At 48.7% G+C, this 19,457-nt stretch overlaps 1 protein-coding gene across 4 annotated transcripts; it reads left to right on the forward strand.

Annotated features, from left to right (window-relative positions):
• Positions 1 to 1,112: 1,112 nt before the first annotated feature.
• On the forward strand, positions 1,113 to 16,439 carry Ces3 (carboxylesterase 3). 4 transcript variants are annotated; one of them, XM_042277526.2, is made up of 13 exons: positions 1,113 to 1,259; positions 2,279 to 2,483; positions 2,590 to 2,728; positions 2,876 to 3,009; positions 3,775 to 3,928; positions 4,040 to 4,144; positions 5,232 to 5,324; positions 5,441 to 5,581; positions 7,494 to 7,574; positions 8,655 to 8,802; positions 9,837 to 9,986; positions 10,130 to 10,208; positions 15,984 to 16,439. In XM_042277526.2, the coding sequence occupies exons 1-13, from the start codon at positions 1,169 to 1,171 to the stop codon at positions 16,006 to 16,008; spliced, it is 1,545 nt and encodes a 514-aa protein (XP_042133460.1). In that variant the 5' UTR covers positions 1,113 to 1,168; the 3' UTR covers positions 16,009 to 16,439. The 4 variants fall into 4 exon arrangements, with proteins under 4 accessions (XP_042133460.1, XP_076428130.1, XP_042133459.1 ...); XM_076572015.1 differs by lacking the exon at positions 15,984 to 16,439 and adding an exon at positions 13,123 to 13,249; XM_042277525.2 differs by lacking the exon at positions 15,984 to 16,439 and adding an exon at positions 12,352 to 13,045.
• Positions 16,440 to 19,457: the final 3,018 nt, after the last annotated feature.

Raw genomic sequence — 19,457 nt, forward strand, 5'->3', positions numbered from 1 at the left:
GGGCTGCTCTTCTGAACGACCTGGATTTGATTGCCAGCACCCATATGGTAACTCACAACCCTCTTTTACTCCAGTTCCAGGGGATCCAACGCCTTTTCCTGGCCTCTGAGGACACTGTACACACCTGGTGCACAGCTATGCATGCAGGAAAACATCCATACACATAAAATAAAATAAATATTTTTTAAAAACATACACACCTACATACCTATATATTCTCTTTAGAATAATAGAAAAGATGCCTTGTGGACATCTCAGAAATCATGAATGACACCCCTCCTATAATAATAGTCAAGAGACTATTAGTTCTTTGTTAAAGGCTGGGCTGGGATTCCTTCTACAAACTCATTGAGCATGATCACCTCAGGATTCCAATATCCTGGGGACACTCGGCAGCTATGGTCATGGTCCAAGCAGGCTCAGGTCACACTTCCACCCTCAGCAGACCTTCATGGTGGACGTATGACACTGGGACTATGCAAATTCAGAATGCCAATAGGAGTCTTGATAGCCTGGTGGATTTTAAAAAAGAGTGAAGCCAGGCAGAATTTTGCTGCGGGCTCAGAGTTCCTTTGGGATTCTCTCAATAGAGTAATGCCTAAATGGAGCCAAAATGGCTCCCTGGGACCCTATAAAAGTAGAGAAAACAGCAAAATGCCACCTAGGCTTGAAAAGTTGTAAAACCCAACACATAAGCCTATAAAAAGTGTCAACATATCCCAGCAAAGCAGTGGGCCTTTGAGTCATCCCTCATCACAGTGTACACGGGCTGGACTGGGAAACTTAGAGATGTCTTGGTGCTTCTGGGTTTCAGTCTTGCTTGGAATGATTCCTCTTTTCCGCTTGCCCAGTCCTCCTTCTGGGAATAGGAATTCACCTGGAGTCTTACAGGAAGCTCGGAGTCTAGCTGACCTGGAATTCAGCTACTGCAGTTCTTAGAGTGCAGTATCCTGCCAGGCTGGAGCTGGTGTTTGAACACCAGAGGGCGCCCTATCATCAGGCCTCTCGGAAGACGCTCCTTATTCTGCTCTGGGAGCAGCCAGAGCACACCTAACTCCAGAGCTGGCTGCAGACCAATTAGGGCGGGCCAAGTTAATTTTTACAAGGTAAAAGGTGCTATAAAAGGTAAGTCCTCTCTTGCTTTTCTCAGCGTCTTCCACTGTCAGTTATGAGAAATATGGGAACAATGGCACAAGCTGGGTCCAGTGTCCTAGTCTGGGTGGCCTGTCTACTCCTGGCATTTCCTGCCACCGGCACTGGTAAGACACACTCCCTGAACCTGTAAAGTGAGGGCTTCCGGCCCGGTAGAAAACCTGAGGAAGGAGAGGGCGAGAGTGAGGCAGTCAGAGTGGGCAGCCCTCTCAGGGAAGGGGTCCAGTAGGGAAGAAGGCAGGCACTGTGCATCCTTCTGAGCAGGGGTCTTAGTGAGGAAATGAGGGGTTCTGATGGTGATGGTATTTATTTATTTTCTAGGGACTGAACCCAAGGCCTTAACATACTAGGCAAGCTCTGCCACTGAGCTATAGCCCCAGTCTTATCTTTATGTTTTAAAGAGACACAAGACTTATTTTAATCCGTCCTGGTAAGACAACCAAGAGTGTCATATAGGAAGCTTACTCACAGTTCCCTGAAAAATGGAGGTATGAATCACCCCATGAGGCCACACAGGGAAGCCACCAGAAGACAGAACAAGTAAGGGGAAACTGGGAGAGACTTCCTTCTTGTTTTCACAAGTGGGCAAGAAGAAGCAACATGGGCTAAGCGGACTTAAAGTAACCAGGCTCCAGATGTTAAGGCATCTGGACACAGAAAGTAACAAGGCTGACGATCATACCGTGTTTAGCATGTGAGTAACCTGAGGTTTCATTGGGCAGCAGGTCTGATTAAGCCTAGAGGTTACGACACAAGGTTTAAAAAAAAAAAAAAAAAAAAAAAAAGGAAGTCAGGGACACCGGTGGAGACAGGAGCCCTGTGTACTAACACACACTTGTAATCCTAGCACTGAGGGTAAAGGCAGGAGGATCAGGGGTTAAAAGTTAGCCACTATGTAGCAAATTCAAGGCCAGAATGAACTTTCTCAAAAATAAACAAATAGTAATCATGAAAACAACCACTTGCTGGAGAGCTCAGCCATGATGCTGTGCGGAGAGTACTCTGAATAGAACTCCACAACAGACACTGGAGAAACAAATGTTCCTTCGTTCTAAAAGTCCAGCCTTCATCCATCCCCTCATGGAGGCTGTAGACTCACCCAGTGACCCCTCTCTCCCCATCTCAGGACCCAAAGTCCCTCAGCCTGAAGTGGATACCCCCCTGGGTCGTGTGAGAGGCCGGCAGGTGGGTGTGAAGGGTACAGACCACCTGGTGAATGTCTTCCTGGGCATTCCGTTTGCTCAGGCACCTCTAGGGCCTCTGCGGTTCTCAGCCCCACTCCCACCACAGCCCTGGGAAGGTGTGAGAGATACCAGCACCAATCCCCCAATGTGAGTACCCCTGCAGGAGGTGGGCAAGAGGACAGGGTGGCGGCGACAGCTGGACACCAGGGTGTGTGGAGCTGACAGCTGGCCCTGGGATCCCCTTTGGCTGCAGGTGCCTGCAGGATGTAGAGAGAATGAGCAACGGCAGATTCACCCTCAACGAAAAGCTTCAGATCTACTCTATTTCTGAGGACTGCCTGATCCTCAACATCTACAGCCCCACTGAAGCCACTGCAGGGGCCAGACTGCCGGTATACAGTCCAGAGGACCCCCCCCCATCCAGCTCTGCCATGCCATCTGCCCCTCTATACCCCCTTTTCCTTAGAATACCCTAGGCAGCTAGGTGGGTGACTGGAGTCCCAGAAGCTGGAGTCACTGATTCATAGCCATTTCTACAGGTCATGGTATGGATCCATGGGGGCTCTCTGGTAGTTGGTTCCGCCACCTCCCATGATGGATCAGCCCTGGCTGCCTATGGGAATGTTGTAGTAGTCACTGTCCAGTACCGCCTTGGGATCTTTGGCTTCCTCAGGTAAGATGGCCAGCCTGGAAGAGGACATTGTATCCCTGAGGAAGGCCTTCTCATAAGAATCTAAGGGTGGAGGGGTAGGGAAGGGTGTTCAGCCAGTAAAGTTTGCTTGCCATACAAACAAAGACATGAATTGGAGTCCCCAACATCCATATAAAAGCTAGGTATGACTGCATATGTCTGTAATCTCAGCACTAACTACTCAAGTAGAGATCCTGTTTCAAAAACTAAGAAGCAAAGCAGTTAAGCAAGATGCCTAATGTTGATGTTTGGCCTCCACGTGTGTACACGACAGGAATTCATATGTGCATGCACTACAGAGAGAGAGAGAAGAGAGAGAGAGAGAGAGAGAGAGAGAGAGAGAGAGAGAGAGAGAGAGAGAGAAGAGGGGAGAGGGGAGAGGGAGAGAGAGAAGAGAGAACATCCCAGGGCTCCACGATGGGAAGGGGCCCAATCAAAGCCAGATCTGAACATTGAACTTGGGTAAAGGGTGGAGTTAGAGCCCTAGCAGGGAATGGGGACAAAGAGCAACAAACTCTATTACCCATCTGAGAGCCAGCTCTGACTGACTGCATTGCTACATCTGCCCACACCATATACTGGGAAAACAGGTGCCAGTGGTGAGTCATAGCCAAGGCAAGATCAGGGAGCAGAGGAGTGCCCAAGGCCCTGGTGAATGATTTCAAAGCAAATTTGCAGAGTGCAATAAAAAAATAATTATGTCTTGGGAACTATGTTGTGCTAATTACTGCCTTGCCCTGCCCCTAGCACCGGGGACAAGCACATGCCGGGCAACCGAGGCCTCCTAGATGTGGTAGCTGCTCTACGCTGGGTGCAGGGAAACATAGCCCCCTTTGGGGGTGATCCCAACTGTGTCACTATCTTCGGTAACTCTGCTGGTGGCATGATCGTCTCGTCCCTGGTGAGTTATCACAGAGAAGTAGCAACTGTGGCCAGGTCTGAGAGGGCTTCTGTGGCCCCAGACCTAGCTCTTCTGCCTGCTGACATCATCTGTTCTCTCTGCTGTTCCCAGGTCCTGTCTCCAATGTCTGCGGGGCTCTTCCACAGAGCCATATCCCAGAGTGGGGTTATCAACAGCAAGATACTGAAGGAGATGAACCCATGGCCTGAAGCTCAGGTCTGCCTTCCCTTCACTCTCTCATACTAAGTGTTGTGCCTCAAAACCTACTCTGTAGGTCAGGTTTGGAGAGGAAGGAATAACCACTACGGAGTTACCAATAGGCTCAGAGGTGATGACTACTGCAGTCCAGGAGGTAGACAGTCAGACATAGCTTTCTGGAGAAGGCCACCCCTAAGCAGGTTGTCTCCGGTCTTTCAGGGAGCATTTTTAGAGATCTCCCCTTTCCCCAAGGATCCTTTGGGAGCCTTCCATTCCCAGCCACACTGTTGTCTACGAGATTTGTCCCCTTGTAAAGAGTAGCCAGAAGAAGCCACCAAGAACTTCCCTAATAGGAACTGTGCATGCAAAAACTTCAGGCATAAGACAAAGTGATGGGTCATAGAAGCAGGAAGCCATCAGATAGGGGCCAGGGCAAGAAGAGAATGTACTGAAGAAGTGGAGGGTAGTGCAGAGACCTGAAAGGCCATGCCTGAGAGTCTGGGCAGGATGCAAAGGGCTAGAAGAGGCAGGGAAATAAATCTAAGGCACATGGAGTGGAAGGTGGAATGGAGAGAGCAATCTGGAGATCCAAGGCCAGGGAGACGGTGAAGGTAGAGTCTAGGCAAGCTCTAGAGACACTGATGGGGTAAGCAACGAGAGGCTGGACCTATCATTAGTTCAGCTGGTCCTAGGCCCTGGCTGTGATGATGGAGGAAGCAATAACACTGGGTTTGAGGGATTATTCAGGAACCTCAGGACACGTTGCTTCTTGTCTGCCCAAGAGCAGCAGCATACCCCTAACCTGACTATAGAGGGGAGAGATTTTCTTACCACAAATTTCAGACCTCCTCTGTCTCTCTGGATGCCATCCCTCCAGCCTCCCAGCCCTGCTCCATACTGAACTAGAGTTACTGAACTAGAAAAGGACACAGTCTCAGACAGATGAAGGGTACACAGGAACAGGGCTCAGCCCCCATAAGCTGGTAGCAGGTCTCTCGGGCTAGCCTTGGATCAAGACAGTGACATCACAGCTCAGTACAGAGAGTAATGCTCGAGAGTTGAAGGGTGTGTGTCTGAGAGGCAACATTCTTCTGTCTGTCCTCAGACCTTTGCCAGCTCCTTGGCCTGCAGCTCCGTATCCTCGGCTGAGCTGGTGCAGTGTCTGCTGCAGAAGGAAGGAAGGGACCTTAACAAGCAGGTATGTCACCTCTTGGGGGATGATGACAGACAATGGCCAGAGGGGTCCTGTCCAGTTCCTGCCGAATCAGTAGGCTGGGTCCTGACAGTCGGTCTCCCGCCTTGCTTTTCCTACAGAAAAATGTGAACATTTCCTACATAATCAACGACTCCTTCTTCCCAAGAAGCCCAGAGAAGCTCCTAACGGAGAAGCAATTCCCCACTGTGCCCTACCTCCTGGGAGTCAACAACCATGAGTTTGGCTGGCTCATGCTCGAGGTGAGTGTCCTCTGGCACCTGTGCTCTTCAAGGCCCTGCCCAGACAGTCTTCTCCACAGGGTCCCCACAGCAGCCATGCTCCAAGCATCCAGGCACTCTCATTTGGTAAGTGAGAAAGCTGAGGGTGAAGACCACTCGGCTTCATTTCACCAAGCAAATGCTCCCTGTGTTGAAGACCCAGCTTTTGCAAAGTGGTCTTCTGGGAAGTGCTAACCTACAGCGCATTCTTGATGGTGGCTGGCTGATATATGCTGTTCTGAGCAATGGGGGAGTGTGACTCTGCCTGAGAGGCTCACTGACTAAGACTCCCAGGTTTCCGACGGCACTCAGCCGCTGGGGACATGATGGGTCAGGTGCCTTCTAATCCAGTCTGTGTACACAGTGCCCGTAAGAGCGGCTCTGCCATGCTGTACTCCTGGACACCTGGCTTCATTCCGCTATTTTCACTTGTCTACTCATCTTCACAGAAACTTTTTTCTCTCTCCAGTGATGCTGAAGACCAAACACGGGTCTTCCCACATGCTAGCCAAGTACTCTGCCCCTGAACCTACCCCTTAAGCCATCAGTTGTTTTTGGTGGATGAAACCTCTCACAATGGAAAAGTCCATCGTGCCTCTTCACTTTGTGGGTTGAGCAGCTGCTATGGGCCACACCAGCTCACAGTGCACTGCTCTGTTCAGCTGACACCATGCTGTCAAAAAAGAAACAAAAGGCTTCTTGTCTTGACATCCCCCACTGAAAATCATTCCACCACAAAAATTGGCTTCTCTGTGCCAGGGCCTGGACACACATGAACTCAGTCCCACAAGGATCCTAGGAGGCAGATCGTTGACATTTTGTTCACAGATTAGAAAACTGAGGCACAAGAAGTTCAAGTAACTTCATGAACCTAGTAAGTGGTAGACCTGGTATTTGAACTCAAAAAGTCAGATGTCAGGTGCTATTAAAACTAGATCAGCTAAGCCAGGAACCAAGAATGCTCCTGTAATCCACTCAAGTGGTAGAGGTAGGAGTATCTCAAGTCTGAGACCAACCTGGGCTACATCATGAGCTCTTGTCTCAAAAACAAAATTACCTGTAAGATATAAAGCCAATATTTGATTTCATTGCCTGGGGTCTTTGTTTGTTTATTTCTTGTTTTGAAGCAGGGTCTCATCATGTAGTTCAGCTGTCCTAAACTCACTATGTAACCCAGGCTGACCTCAATCTTGAGGCAATCCACCTGCCTCAGCCTCTTAAGTGCTAGGATTAGACATGAGCCAACATACCAGGTAATGTGATATTTTTAACTAGTGCCCATGCCATTCTGAGGTGAACCATGGGGGACCCTAGCTCCATCCCCAGCACACCCATAGAAAAGCCAGGCATGGCACTGGATGCCCGTAATCCCAGTGCTGAGAAGGTGGAGGCAGGGGGATCCTGCAGCTCACTGCTCAGCCAGTCTAGCCAACCTGACCAACTCCAGGTTCTGTAAGAGACTCTGTCTCACAAAATAAGGTGGAAAGAGATTGAGAAAAACAACCAGCATCAACTTCTGACCTACACACACACACACACACACACAAACACACACACACACATGCACACATACATGTGCACACAAACACACATATGTGCACACAAATACATGTACACAGAGATACAAAAGAAGAACAATATTAAATAAATATTCTCCTCCCTGACGATACTGCCATGAGCCTCTGACAGACTTATGCAATGCCACTGTCCTAGGCACCTCCATTCTTAGCAATCAGAATTTTCTCAGCTATGTTTGTGCGCTTCTGGCTTTGACTACCCATGGCTCTATCATGAGTTTGTAAATGCTGGCCTAGGAATGCCCTCCTGCTCAGCCCTGAGGATGGAGGACAGCTATTGAGCTATACTGAGATAACCTTGATGTCTGTCCCCACAGGTCTGGAATATCCTGGATAAGTTGGAACATTTGAGCCAGGAGGAGCTGCTGGAGATTTCAAGGCCCTTCTTGGCCCTTATGGTAAGGTAAAAAGAAGGAGGGAGGGGCTGCTGGGCACCTCGTACAGCACTCTCTGATCCACTCCCAAACCCCAATTGATGAGTCTTAATTCCATTAAAATTAGAGACCAGGAGTGGTGACTCTGGACCATCATCCCAGCATTCAGGAAGTTGAGGCAGAAAAATTACAGAAAATTTAAGGCCACCCTATGGGTTGCAAAGTGAGTTCTAGGCTAGCCTGGACTACAGAGTGAGACTTTGTCTAAAAAAAAACATCAGTTTGAGATAATATGGTTCAAAGGTCATCCTCATGGAGACCACCCCTTCAGGAGCACACCCTACATACCCAGGACTGTGTCATGCCCAGCATACAGCTAGGCATCCATCTTCTTTGGTTCCCGTGGCAGCTCTGTGAAGCAGACACTGTCAGTACCCCTGTTGCACAGATAAGAAAAGTGACCCCGGAGCACAAATGTTCAGATCTCATTGTCAGGTATGGAGCTAGAGGGACCTGGGATCAGACAGATGCCAGCCCTGATCTCCCTGAGGCCACAGCTCCACTTCTAATGGAGATGATGCTTCCTGCTCACCTGAGGTCTCCTGGGGAGACTGGGCACTGCACGTGAAGAGCTGACTAGATAGCCAGGCAGCACTTATGTGTACTCTCTTCTTTGGAAACCCCAGAGCCCTCTCCTTCATGCAGCCTCATTGCTGCCTTCTGGAACTATGAGGCACCCCCTTTTATTGCTTATTCCCGGTTAACTTCTACCTAGCATCTGCTCCCAGACCACACTCGGTGCTGCAGACCTCACATAGGCTTCCAAACAACTTACCAGACGCTGGCTTTCAGAGCAGTCCAGACTCCTGCTTGATGTGGGGCTGACAGTGGCCGCAGGGCTAACACTTAGCTCTACACTCGAGCTTATCCTACCCAGACACAATCTATTAATAAAACACCCAGGGAGACAGGGGGTGGATAGCTGTCCCCTGGAGCATGAGCCCCAGGATGTGAAAGGACCTACAGCAGAGGATGTGACCATCTGTGGGAGGTCTGCCAAAGCTGTGGGACCTGAACAGGCCTGAGCCTGACCTCTCACTCCAGGATATGCCCCCTGAGATTGTGTCCACCGTCATAGATGAATACCTAGACAATGGCTCAGACGGACCAGCTGCAAGGTATGCCTTCCAGGAACTGCTAGGTGATATCGTGTTTGTCATTCCTACCTTGAACTTCTCAAGACACCTCCAAGGTAAGCCAGCCCTTGCCATCTGCCCTGACTTCCCTGTACCATCACGGGTGATGAGGTAGCTGCTGATAGGTACAGAGTCCCCTCATGCCCTGCATCCTACACCTGCTGCCACCTCCAGGCCCTTTTTCTTTGAGATGCAGCATCACAGAAATGGGTGGTACCTCTGGCAGAGTACTTTGCAGATGAAACAGAGGTTCGGAGAGCTAAGGTGACTTACCAAAGGTCCCCCAGCAGGGCTCATCACTAAGTCTTTCTTGGGGAATCATTCACTTGGTGAGAAACTTGGTTCTCTTTAAGTGCTTGTCCTGGGAGAAGTCTTGCTTCCCCCGAACCTGGCACAGTCCTGTAACAGCCCCGATTCTTAACCTTGTGACTTCAGGCAAGATTTAGAGGTTTTCTCTGGACTTCACTCTCATCACATGTAAAGTGAGAATATAGTGAAGGTTAGTCTAAACCAGTGGTTCTCAGCTTTCCTAAAGGTTTGCTCTTTAACACTGTTCCTCATGTTGTGATGACCCCCAACCACAAAATTATTTCGTTGCTACTTCTTAACTGTAATTTTGTTACTGTTATTAATTGTAGTGCAAATATCCGATATGCAGGATATCTGATATGTGGCCCCCAAAGGGTTTCGAACCACAGATTAAGAACCGCTGATCTAAAGATCATCCTGAGTGTGGAACAAATGATACAGCTCACAGAGGTATCAGGCAGGCAGGATGTGCTGACTTCCATCCCAGCACTTAGGAAGTGAAGACAGTAGGATCAGGGATTCAAGGTCATCTCTGGCTACATAGTAAGTCAGAGGAGAGCTCAGGAATGCCTGCTGTCTACCTCTGGTCTGCACCATGATGATGATGGTGGTGGTGGTGGTGGTGGTGGTGGCGGCGGCGGCGGCGGCGGCGGCGGCAGCAGCGATGATGATGATGATGATGATGATGATGATGATGATGACTGATGTCACTGCAAGCTTGTGCTGCCAGATGCCCTGATTTAACTGTGGGCACCTAACATGAATCCTGCCATCTCTGTAGATGCCGGGTGCCCTGTCTTCTTGTATGAGTTCCAGCATACACCCAGTTCTTTTGCAAAGTTCAAGCCAGCCTGGGTGAAGGCCGACCATGGGTCTGAGAGTCCCTTCGTTTTTGGAGGTCCTTTCCTCACAGATGAGAGCAACCTCCTGGGTAAGGACAGACAAACATTCAATCCCTAGGCTACGATGCTCCAAGGTGGTCTTTTGGGAACAGAGGTTTCGGTTTGTACCAGGGACCTTTGGGCATAGTCCAAGCCTCACCTGACCCTGATCCAGATCTGTCCCTCCTACCAGCCTTCCCAGAGGCCACAGAGGAAGAGAAGCAGCTAAGCCTGACCATGATGGCCCAATGGACCCAGTTTGCACACACAGGGTGAGTAGGCGGTAGCACATGCCAGGCTTGGGGCCTCATATCTGCCCCTACCCAGGGTATAGGATCAACCCTTGGTTCTCACTCGTTCCTCTCACCCAGGAACCCCAATGGCAAGGGGTTGCCTTCTTGGCCCCAGTTAAACCAGTTAGAACAATACTTGGAGATTGGCCTAAAACCACGGACTGGGGTGAACCTAAAGAAGAACCGGCTACAGTTCTGGTCAGAGACACTGCCCAGAAAAATCCAAGAGTGGCACCAACAGCAGAAGACCAGAAAATCTCCGGAGGAACTCTGAGGCAGAACCTACCTGGACTTTCCTGACTGGGGCCAACCCAAAGAGTAGTGGAGTCCCAGCAGGGTTTCTAGAAACTTTAACCTGGACCAGGCTGATGTGAGCACATGTTCCTTAAAGCATCAGCCACTGCAAGACAGGTGCAGTGCACTAGCGAAATGTCACCACACTGGTTTCTGCCTCTGGACCCTTGCACAAGCTCCTACTTCTTCCTGGGGTGTCTTGAATCCTTGCTCTATGGCAAGATCCAGCACATTACTCAAGCTCTTCAGAGGATCTGTTCTCCTGGGAAAGCTCCTCTGCCTTCTCTAGGCGATGTGTGCCCATTAGAACCCAGTCTACCATGAGCTCACATCGTCCATGTCTGTGTCATTGTCCCTCCCACAGAAAGTCTCTAAAAATGGAAGTAGATCACCTCACTCTGTCACCCACAGCAAGATTAGGCAGGACCTGGAGGCAGGGAGTGTTTCATAAATGAATGACAGACAGAATCTATGATCGTGGGTTCTAGATTTGAACCCAGACCCTTCAGGCACCAAAATCATGTTCCATCCCCCACAGATGTCCACCCTGACCAGGAAGGTGACCTCCAAAGGCAGAGCTCTGTTGAGGTGGAAGTCTTGGGGCACAGGGGGCCCTAGCTTCGAAAAAACCTAGCACCTAGAGGTCTCCAACCAGGACCTAGTCTCCTTCTCTCTACTCACTGGCCTTTGCTTCTGCAAAAGCAGAACAGAACCCAGCAAGGTCACCCTCATCAGATACAGTCTTTAGCTTCAGGGCCTGGTCTCCGAGCTTATAGACAAAGGGCAGGAGCTCCTCCCTTGCCTACCAGCAGCAGAGGACAATCACAACAATCTGCCTGCATCTCATGGGATCCACCAGGACACAGCAGTGAAGGTCAGGACAAAGGGTCTGAACCGGTACAGCGGTCAGCACAACCCTAGAGTGCCCACTCAGGCCACAGATTTTTAGAATAGGATATTCATGTTCTTTTTCAGAATCAGTATATCATTCCCTCAAAACATCTGGATTTTGAGACTGGGGAGGGGGTACCCCAGTGATTGAGCATCTGCTAAGTGTGCAAGAGGAACTATTCAATGCAGCACACACTCAAAACAAATCTAGATTTTGATCCACTTCCCAGTGTCTTGCCTTGTCCCCACTATCCCATCCTATGAGCCCCGGTACCACAAAGAGCTTCTCTACCAGACTGTATCATGGCTGCTAATGGTTCCATGGAAAGCATTTGTAACTGGGGCAGTTATGCTCTGGGAAGTCCCTTTGAGCAAGGAGAGATACAAAGCGGATGGGCTCTGAGCCCTTTCACACACACCTCTATTCAAAAGCTCTCCATGACTTCCTGTTCCTCTTAGGGTGGGTTCGAGGTCTTCCCATGGCATTAAAGTTTTGCTCTTCTCAACTCCTCCCACCAAAGAAGTGTGTCCCCATAAGCTGATAGAGAGCCTGACAGCTATGAAGAGGGACCCAGTGTGTGTTTCCGATGACACAAGAGCTGTGAGAAATAGACAGGCCTGACTTGGGGACAGGGAAGGAGAGCCATCTAAGCCAAGACCTGAAAGATAGGCAGAGGTTGCTCAAATGGGCAGGCCAAAGTATGAACAGGAGACATGAGGGACAAGGGGCAAGGGGGACCCTTGGCAGAAGGCACAATAGGAACAAGGGCCAAAAGCAGTGGTTCTCAACCTTCCTAATCCTTTAACACACTTTGATATACTTTAATACAGTACCTCATTTTATGGTGACCCCCAACCATAATATTATTTTTGTTGCTACTTCATAACTGTACTTTTACTACTGTTATGAATCATAATGTAAATATCTGCTATGCAGGATATCTGATGTCCGACTCCTGTGAAAGGGTTGTTCAACTCCCAAAAGGGTCAAGACTCACGGGTTGAGAACCAAGAAGAAGACACAGCTGAGGAAATACTGCTCTCTATGGACAGACAGACATGAGATTATCAGGGGGCCTTCACTGTGATCGTATCTTGGGACAGAGACAGTTGGGGCTCATTGGAATCGGTTCCAGACCCTCTTGAGACTATCCTTTATTTTCTGTTTATCTCCACAATCTAAATCCTTCTATCTAATATTTCCTGCCGCTGGCACTCAAAACTCTGGGGAGCTGTGGGTTTGGTGGGTAAACGCCCCGCACCAGGGTGTCCTAGCAAACAGACGTCCTTGTTCCGGGGACTCAGCAGTCATGTAAAACTGAGGCTACAATAGAAGAAGGCACAGCTTCAGATGAGGAGACTGTTGGATCATGGAGCCTCGGATGGCAAGGAGGCAGAAAGGGCTGTGTGTTGGTGTGGTGTGAACACCGGGAGGCACTGCAGGACAGCACTCCTCACCAGACAGAGGGCTAGACAAGTCCAAGCTTAGTTCCACCCACTCTCAGACTCAGACACATGCACTGACAGATAGGCTGTTCAGTATGAGTCTACCATTTACTGGATGTGTATCTTAGGGCAAGTTTCATTTTGCCTTATTTTGGGTTTTGTTTTTTGGGTTTTTTTTTCGGGGGGGGGGGATTTGGTGGGATTCGTTTGGTTTGGGGTTTGAGTTTGGGTTTTTTTTGTTTTGTTTTGTTTTTTGAGACAGGGTTTCTCTGTGTGACCCTGGCTGTACTGGAACTCACTCTGTAGACCAGGCTAGCCTCAAAATCAAGAGATCCACCTACTCTGCTTCCTGAGTGCTGGAGTGCTGGGATTAAAGGAGTTCACCACCACTGCCCGGCTGGTTTTGGGTTTTGTTTGAGGTTTTTGTGATGCAGGTAAACAAGTCCTTTACTTAGTACTTAGGCAAGTTCTTTATAGTCTTTATCGCTCAATTGTCCCATTTGTAAAGTAGGTGTAACGGCATAATTCCTTCGTGTCTGCCATGAGCATTTGAAAGATGATTGACCATAAAGTGCCTGGATGGTTGGCTAGCACCCAGCAAAAGTTCAACAAATGTCCCCTGGCCTAGGTATGGGCACACATTCCAGACACCTAATCACCACTTAAAGATCAGTGAACTGGGGCTGTTAGAAGTGTCACAATTTTAGCATGAGTAGCATGGGCATCTTCTACCTAAAAATAACCTGGAACTTATAGAAGCCCAGAAGATCCATGGGATGATGCTCTGAATGGCTCTAAGTGGAGAATGATTATTCTGTGGGAGCCCCAGCCCTTCTTGGGGGTCTTGAAGTCACTGTGGTCCAAGATCCTTCCCCAATCTGACTGTAGCCCCCACCCACCCACCTTAGAATTTTTACCTGCTACTTACCACCTCTACACATGTTCCTGGCCCAACTTATCTAGTCCCTAAAACCATTTCAAGGACAAAAAGAGGCTCTTCGGGGGAAATTAGTCCTGCTTCTTGGCAATAACACTGATCTCCTCTCCCTTCTCCCTTCTGGGGCTCACAGGCCTCCCTTCCTACCAGTCCTGGCTCTTGGGCCCTGGGTTACCCTTGCCCTTTGGATCTTCTACTCAAGTGGTATTGGCCCCTCATAAGGCCCTGAGCTGACCCCCCTTGATCCTGATGGCATTGCCCAGGGCCCCAGGGCACAAAGAAGTAGTTAACATAGTTAATAAGAGCCCACACTCACTAACAGTTGTCCTCTGTACAGAGGAATAAAAACTGAGAACCACAGAGGGGCAATGCCTTTCTTACAGCCACATACAGTGAGGACAGAGACAGGATTTTTATTTGGAGGCTTGCTGGCCTCTGTCTCCACAATGTACCCTCCTAAAGTAGACTCTACTGATACTGGAGTTTGGGGAGTCTAACTTAGGTGGGACTCTGTGACTGTAAGAAGCAGCAAGCCAGCAAGGGAGTCCCAGAGAAAGGTTTTGTTTTTCTTTTTTCTTTTCTTTTTTTTTTTAAAGATGATGACCTCAAGTAGTGGCTTTGTGGATGACAGAGAAGTAACAGAGGCCAGCGCCATTGTCACTCAGGCACCTGTGTGTTCCCTGCCCTCCAGACCTGCTCTGTAGCCCAGGACGGAGTAGCATGTGCAATGTTCCTTCCATGGCCTCAGCACCACCAATCAGGTCTGCAGATGTAGAGGGGCCTAGAGAGTGAAGGGCCGAGGACAGTTAGCACCCAGATATCCTTCCCCTTGATCCCCAGGCCATTCTACCCTCAAACCATGTGAGACCCGGGGGAGCGAAGAATGAGATATACCATGATTCCTCTTGGATATGCAAACAGCAGTCAGTGGCCAAGGGCTTCTGACTTCTCCTGGGAGACCAGGCAGCCCCTAGAGTAGGCTCAAAGCAGCAGGGACCATGTGATGGGTGGTCAGAATCCTATCATCCTAGGTCTAGCCCACAGGAGTTAGTGCCCAGCCTTCTTCAGAACCACCCTCTATGGAAGAAGCAGCAAGGAGCTGTCCCTCCCCTCAAGGACTGGGAAATCTGACTCATGGTATGCCAAAGCACAATCCAGTCAGAGTCTTTATGTTTCTCTGTGACCCTCAGACCATAACATGGCCAGGCCCCTGGCATTTTCCAACCCCACAGACTCTCCCTGCCTCAGTCCTTAGCCTGCGGCCTAACCCCTGCATGACTTGCCAGGCACACCTGGGCTTGGATCAAGTGTGAGATCGATACTCAGAGGTGCCAGGATTGTGGAAAGAAGATAGTATTGGCAGGAACAGCAGATGATCCTTGACAATGTCTAGGAAGCCAGGAAGTGGTGGCACATGCCCTGATTCCCAATACTTGGGAGGCAGAGGCAAGTAGATCTCTGTGAGTTTGGAGTCAGCCTGGTCTATGTAGTGAGTTCTAGGCCAGCCAAGGGTTACATAGTAAGACCCTTTCTCAAAAAGAAGGAGGAGCCGGGCGGTGGTGGCGCACGCCTTTAATCCCAGCACTCGGGAGGCAGAGCCAGGCGGATCTCTGTGAGTTCGAGGCCAGCCTGGACTACCAAGTGAGTCCCAGGAAAGGCGCAAAGCTACACAGAGAAACCCTGTCTCAAAAAACCAAAAAAAAAAAAAAAAGAAGGAGGAGGAGGAGGAGGAGGAGGGGGAAGAAGAGGAGGAGGAGGAGAGGAGGAGGAGCAGGAGGAGAAGAAGAAGGAAGAAAAGGAAAAGTCTATATTTGGACTGTCCCAGGTTGAGGTCACCTGAAAATTAGAGATGGATAATGGAAATGCCCCAGTTCCCTCCTGATTGGACCAGCTATTCATAAGGGTAGAGCTCAGGTCCATAAGATTTCAGGCCCTTCTGTGGATAATCAGGGCAGTCACTGGAAGCCAGGTTCTAGACCAGGCTCTCTCTAAGTAGGGTAGAGAGAACTAAAATTCCAAATCTATCCAATAAGTCTGGACAAGTTGATCTCCTGTAAAAGGCTAAAAAGGTCTACCTTTGTCCTCTGTGGGTGTACATCCAGATAGGGACCCTGGACAGAGATAAGTTGGGCTTGTCTTTTTTTGTTTGTTCATTTGTTTGTTTGTTTGTTTGTTTGTTTGTTTAGGATATCTAGGAGTTCAGTTGCTTAACAGTGCAAAGAAGCGCATCCCACATGGACTGTTTTTGAAAAGGAATGATGTTGATCTCTGTCATCCCTCTGTCTGTGGTGTACTCACAGTCTGAAGTCATCACCTTGAAAAGCCCCTCCCTCTTGGATTCTTAGAATCCTAGAACCCCACCTAAGTTAGACACCATCACCCCAACTCCAGCATCTGAAAAGGCTACCCTAAAAAAGGACAGACTTGTAACTCAGAGGAAAACGAAGACTCCAAATATGAATCTTGACTTAGTTCTTTGTGCTGTCATTGAGAAATGCTTTATATGCCTATATATTATATACCCAATAGTACAATTGGTATAACTGCTCCCCCTGCTTAGCCAAGTATTCCTAGGGATTGAATTCCGGCAAGTGAACTCTATTTCTATCGAATACAGACAAGTGCTCTACCAGTGAACCATATCCCTAGCCCCTTCTTACTTTTTATTTTGAGAAACTGTCTCTCGAGCCGGGCGGTGGTGGCGCACGCCTTTAATCCCAGCACTCGGGAGGCAGAGCCAGGCGGATCTCCGTGAGTTCGAGGCCAGCCTGGGCTACCAAGTGAGCTCCAGGAAAGGCGCAAAGCTACGCAGAGAAACCCTGTCTCGAAAAACCAAAAAAAAAAAAAAAAAAAAAAAAAAAGAGAAACTGTCTCTCTAAGTTTCACAAACTGACCTTGAACTTAAACATGCAGCTCAGGTGAGCCTTAATCTGTGATCTTCCAGCTTCAGCCTCCCTAGAAGCTGGGATTACAGGCCTTGTGTCACCATGCTTTTAGTTTTTTGTTGTTGTTTTTTAATTGAGGTCTTGTTATGTAGCCCAGACTGGCCTCAAACTCTTAATATCCCTTAATCCCCTCTCAAGGACTGGGATTTTAGGAGTGTAACACCATGTTTGGCTATAACACTGCCTTCTACAATGGCAACTTTCCTCTTCAAACAATCAAATAGCCACAATCATAGAGAAAACACATATATCAACTTCTAGCATCTCATGTGTCCCGGACAGTCCTGCCCACCTACTGCCCAGTGACTTGTGGAATCTTTACAACAATCATCAGAATTAGCCACTGCTGGCTTTATTTTGCAGGTTTGACCTTTGAGTCTCAGAAAGGTTCTCTGAACACATGGGCAGTGAGTAGCTAAGTGAGCTTGGGGTCCCCATCTGTCAGACTCAGAGGGCAATGTCCCTTCCACCTCATTGCCTGCTTTCCCTTCGTTCAGCCAAGACACTGAGAACTCTATGCCAGGGCTTGCGAATGTAGCTCAGTTGGTAGACTCCTTGCCTAGCATGCACAAAGCCCTGGGTTTGCTCTCCAGAACTGCATAAAACCTGACATGTTTATGACTCTAGTACTCAGGAAGTAGACACAGGAGAACCAGAAGTTCAAGCTCATATTCAGCTACATATCGACCTCAAGACCAGCCTAGACTTCATGAGACCCTATTTCAAAAAAAGGAAGGGAGAGAGGGAGGGAGTAAGGAAAGAAGGAAGGAAGGGAGGAAGGGAGGGAGGAAGGAAGAAGGATGAAAAGAAAAGAAGAGAAAAAGGAGGAGGCAAGACAAGACAAGGCAAACAAAACTCTAAGCCAGTGTGGTGGTACTGAGAGGGCAATGTCCCTTCCACATCATTGCCTGCTTTCCCTTCGTTCAGCCAAGACACTGAGAACTCTATGCCAGGGCTTGCGAATGTAGCTCAGTTGGTAGAGCTACTCATTATTCCAGCACTCTAAAGTGAAGAAAGGAGGATGGCAAGCTAGAGGCTAGCCCAGGCTACATAGCAAGACCTTGTCTCAAAATAAGTAAAGAAAGAGAGAATCAAGAGACTCGGGAATTGTTGATATTTACCCTGAGACAATGATGCACTAGAGTCAGCTGCTGCCTGTGGACCTGCTCAACATCCCCTGGGCTCCATGTGTGCACTGGATGAGGCCATATGTTTCCCAGACATGTCACCGATGTTCCCGGTCTGACACAACTGCCTTCCATATGGGCCAGGTAAAAGGTTATTACTTCCCTGGGGATAGGCAGCGAGGGTAGAGCCAGCTGTTGGCAGGTCGGGTCCTAGAGGCCCACACAAAACTGGAGCCTACACAGCTGGGTGGGGGAGTTTACGTGTGGCTGGTCCACCAGGAACCTAGCAGGTGATCTCATTTCCTCGCTTGCCTTTTCGCGCCACTCCCTTCCCTGGTCTACCCCAAGCTTGGCCTGCGTTTTGAGTGACATACTCCAGGGGGCTTGGTATATATTGGCAAGCTAATTCTAACAAGAGGCTTGATAGCAGCAGTAGAAATTTTTGCAACCTGAATTCTAGCATCCTAGTGATGTGAACACTGCCCACCAGGGGCTCACAGAATGAGCTGACGGCCAGCAGAAAGCAGGCCCAAGCCTTGGTTTTTGTTTTGGTTTGGTTTGGTCTTTTCTAGAAATGTTGGGGGTTGAGCTTAGGGCCCACATTTGCTAGGGAAGCATTTTACACTAAAACTATATCCGCCCCCAACTTTTTTTTTTTTCCAGTTTTTATTTGGAGACAGGATCTTGCTAAATTGTCTGGATAGGCCTTGAACTTGCAATCCTCCTGTTTCTGCCGCCCTCCATTTATAAATACAGACAAGCACCACCACAACCTAGGCTCTCAACCCTCTTTAACTTAAAAAAATTTTAATTACATTTTAAAGTGCATTTGGGAGGGGCCAGCAATGCATATGTACAGGACATGTTCATGGAGGTCGGAAACAGCATGCAGAGGTCATTCTCTCATTTCACTATATGGATCCCAGGGCTCAAATTCAAGTCATCACACTTGGCAACAGTCACCTTCTTCCTTTTTTATTTTGAGACAGAGTCTCACTAAACAGCCCAGGTTGGCCTTGAGCTTGTAATTCCCCTGCCTTAATCTCTTAAATAGCTCACATTACAGGCCTGAGCCACCAGCCCAGAATATTTTGATGTGCACTTTTCACGGCTGAGCTGATCCTATGCAATCTACAGTTTCAAAATCTACCTGTTGAAGTTACTGAACCACATCGACCTTTTCTCTTGTGTATTTGTGAGTTCAGAATTCCTAGGCTCAACCAACCGTGAATGGAATATATTCTAAAACACAAACGTAACAAATCAAAACTTAAAAAAAATAAAAGTGTCTGTTCTACACAGGCACAGACTTTTTTCCTTGTCATTATTCCCTAACCATTTACATAGCATTTACATTGTGCCAGCTCTCATAAGTAATCCAAGAGTGGTACATTTGAATCTGAGAATTATGATGCCCACGTTAGTCTCTGCAAGGAGATGTCAGGAGGATCTCAAACTGAAGATCTACCTGGACTGCACAGAGAGTCTGAGTTCAGACTGAACAACTTGGTGAGATCCCCCCCTCCATCTCAGAATACAAATAAGGTGCTGAGGACACAGGGCGGGGGTGTAGCTCGATGGTAGAGGG

The sequence above is a fragment of the Peromyscus maniculatus genome, chromosome 5 (assembly GCF_049852395.1).
Source record: "Peromyscus maniculatus bairdii isolate BWxNUB_F1_BW_parent chromosome 5, HU_Pman_BW_mat_3.1, whole genome shotgun sequence".
NCBI lineage: Eukaryota > Metazoa > Chordata > Mammalia > Rodentia > Cricetidae > Peromyscus > Peromyscus maniculatus.

What these genes read in the sequence shown, in the direction of transcription:
- Ces3 (XM_006986772.4), top strand. Translation starts at nt 1,169, where the DNA reads ATGAGAAATATGGGAACAATGGCACAAGCTGGGTCCAGTGTCCTAGTC. An exon ending in ATTTCCTGCCACCGGCACTG is followed by an intron (nt 1,260 to 2,278) that starts GTAAGACACACT and finishes TCCCCATCTCAG; the next exon opens with GACCCAAAGTCCCTCAGCCT. An exon ending in CTGCAGGGGCCAGACTGCCG is followed by an intron (nt 2,729 to 2,875) that starts GTATACAGTCCA and finishes CCATTTCTACAG; the next exon opens with GTCATGGTATGGATCCATGG.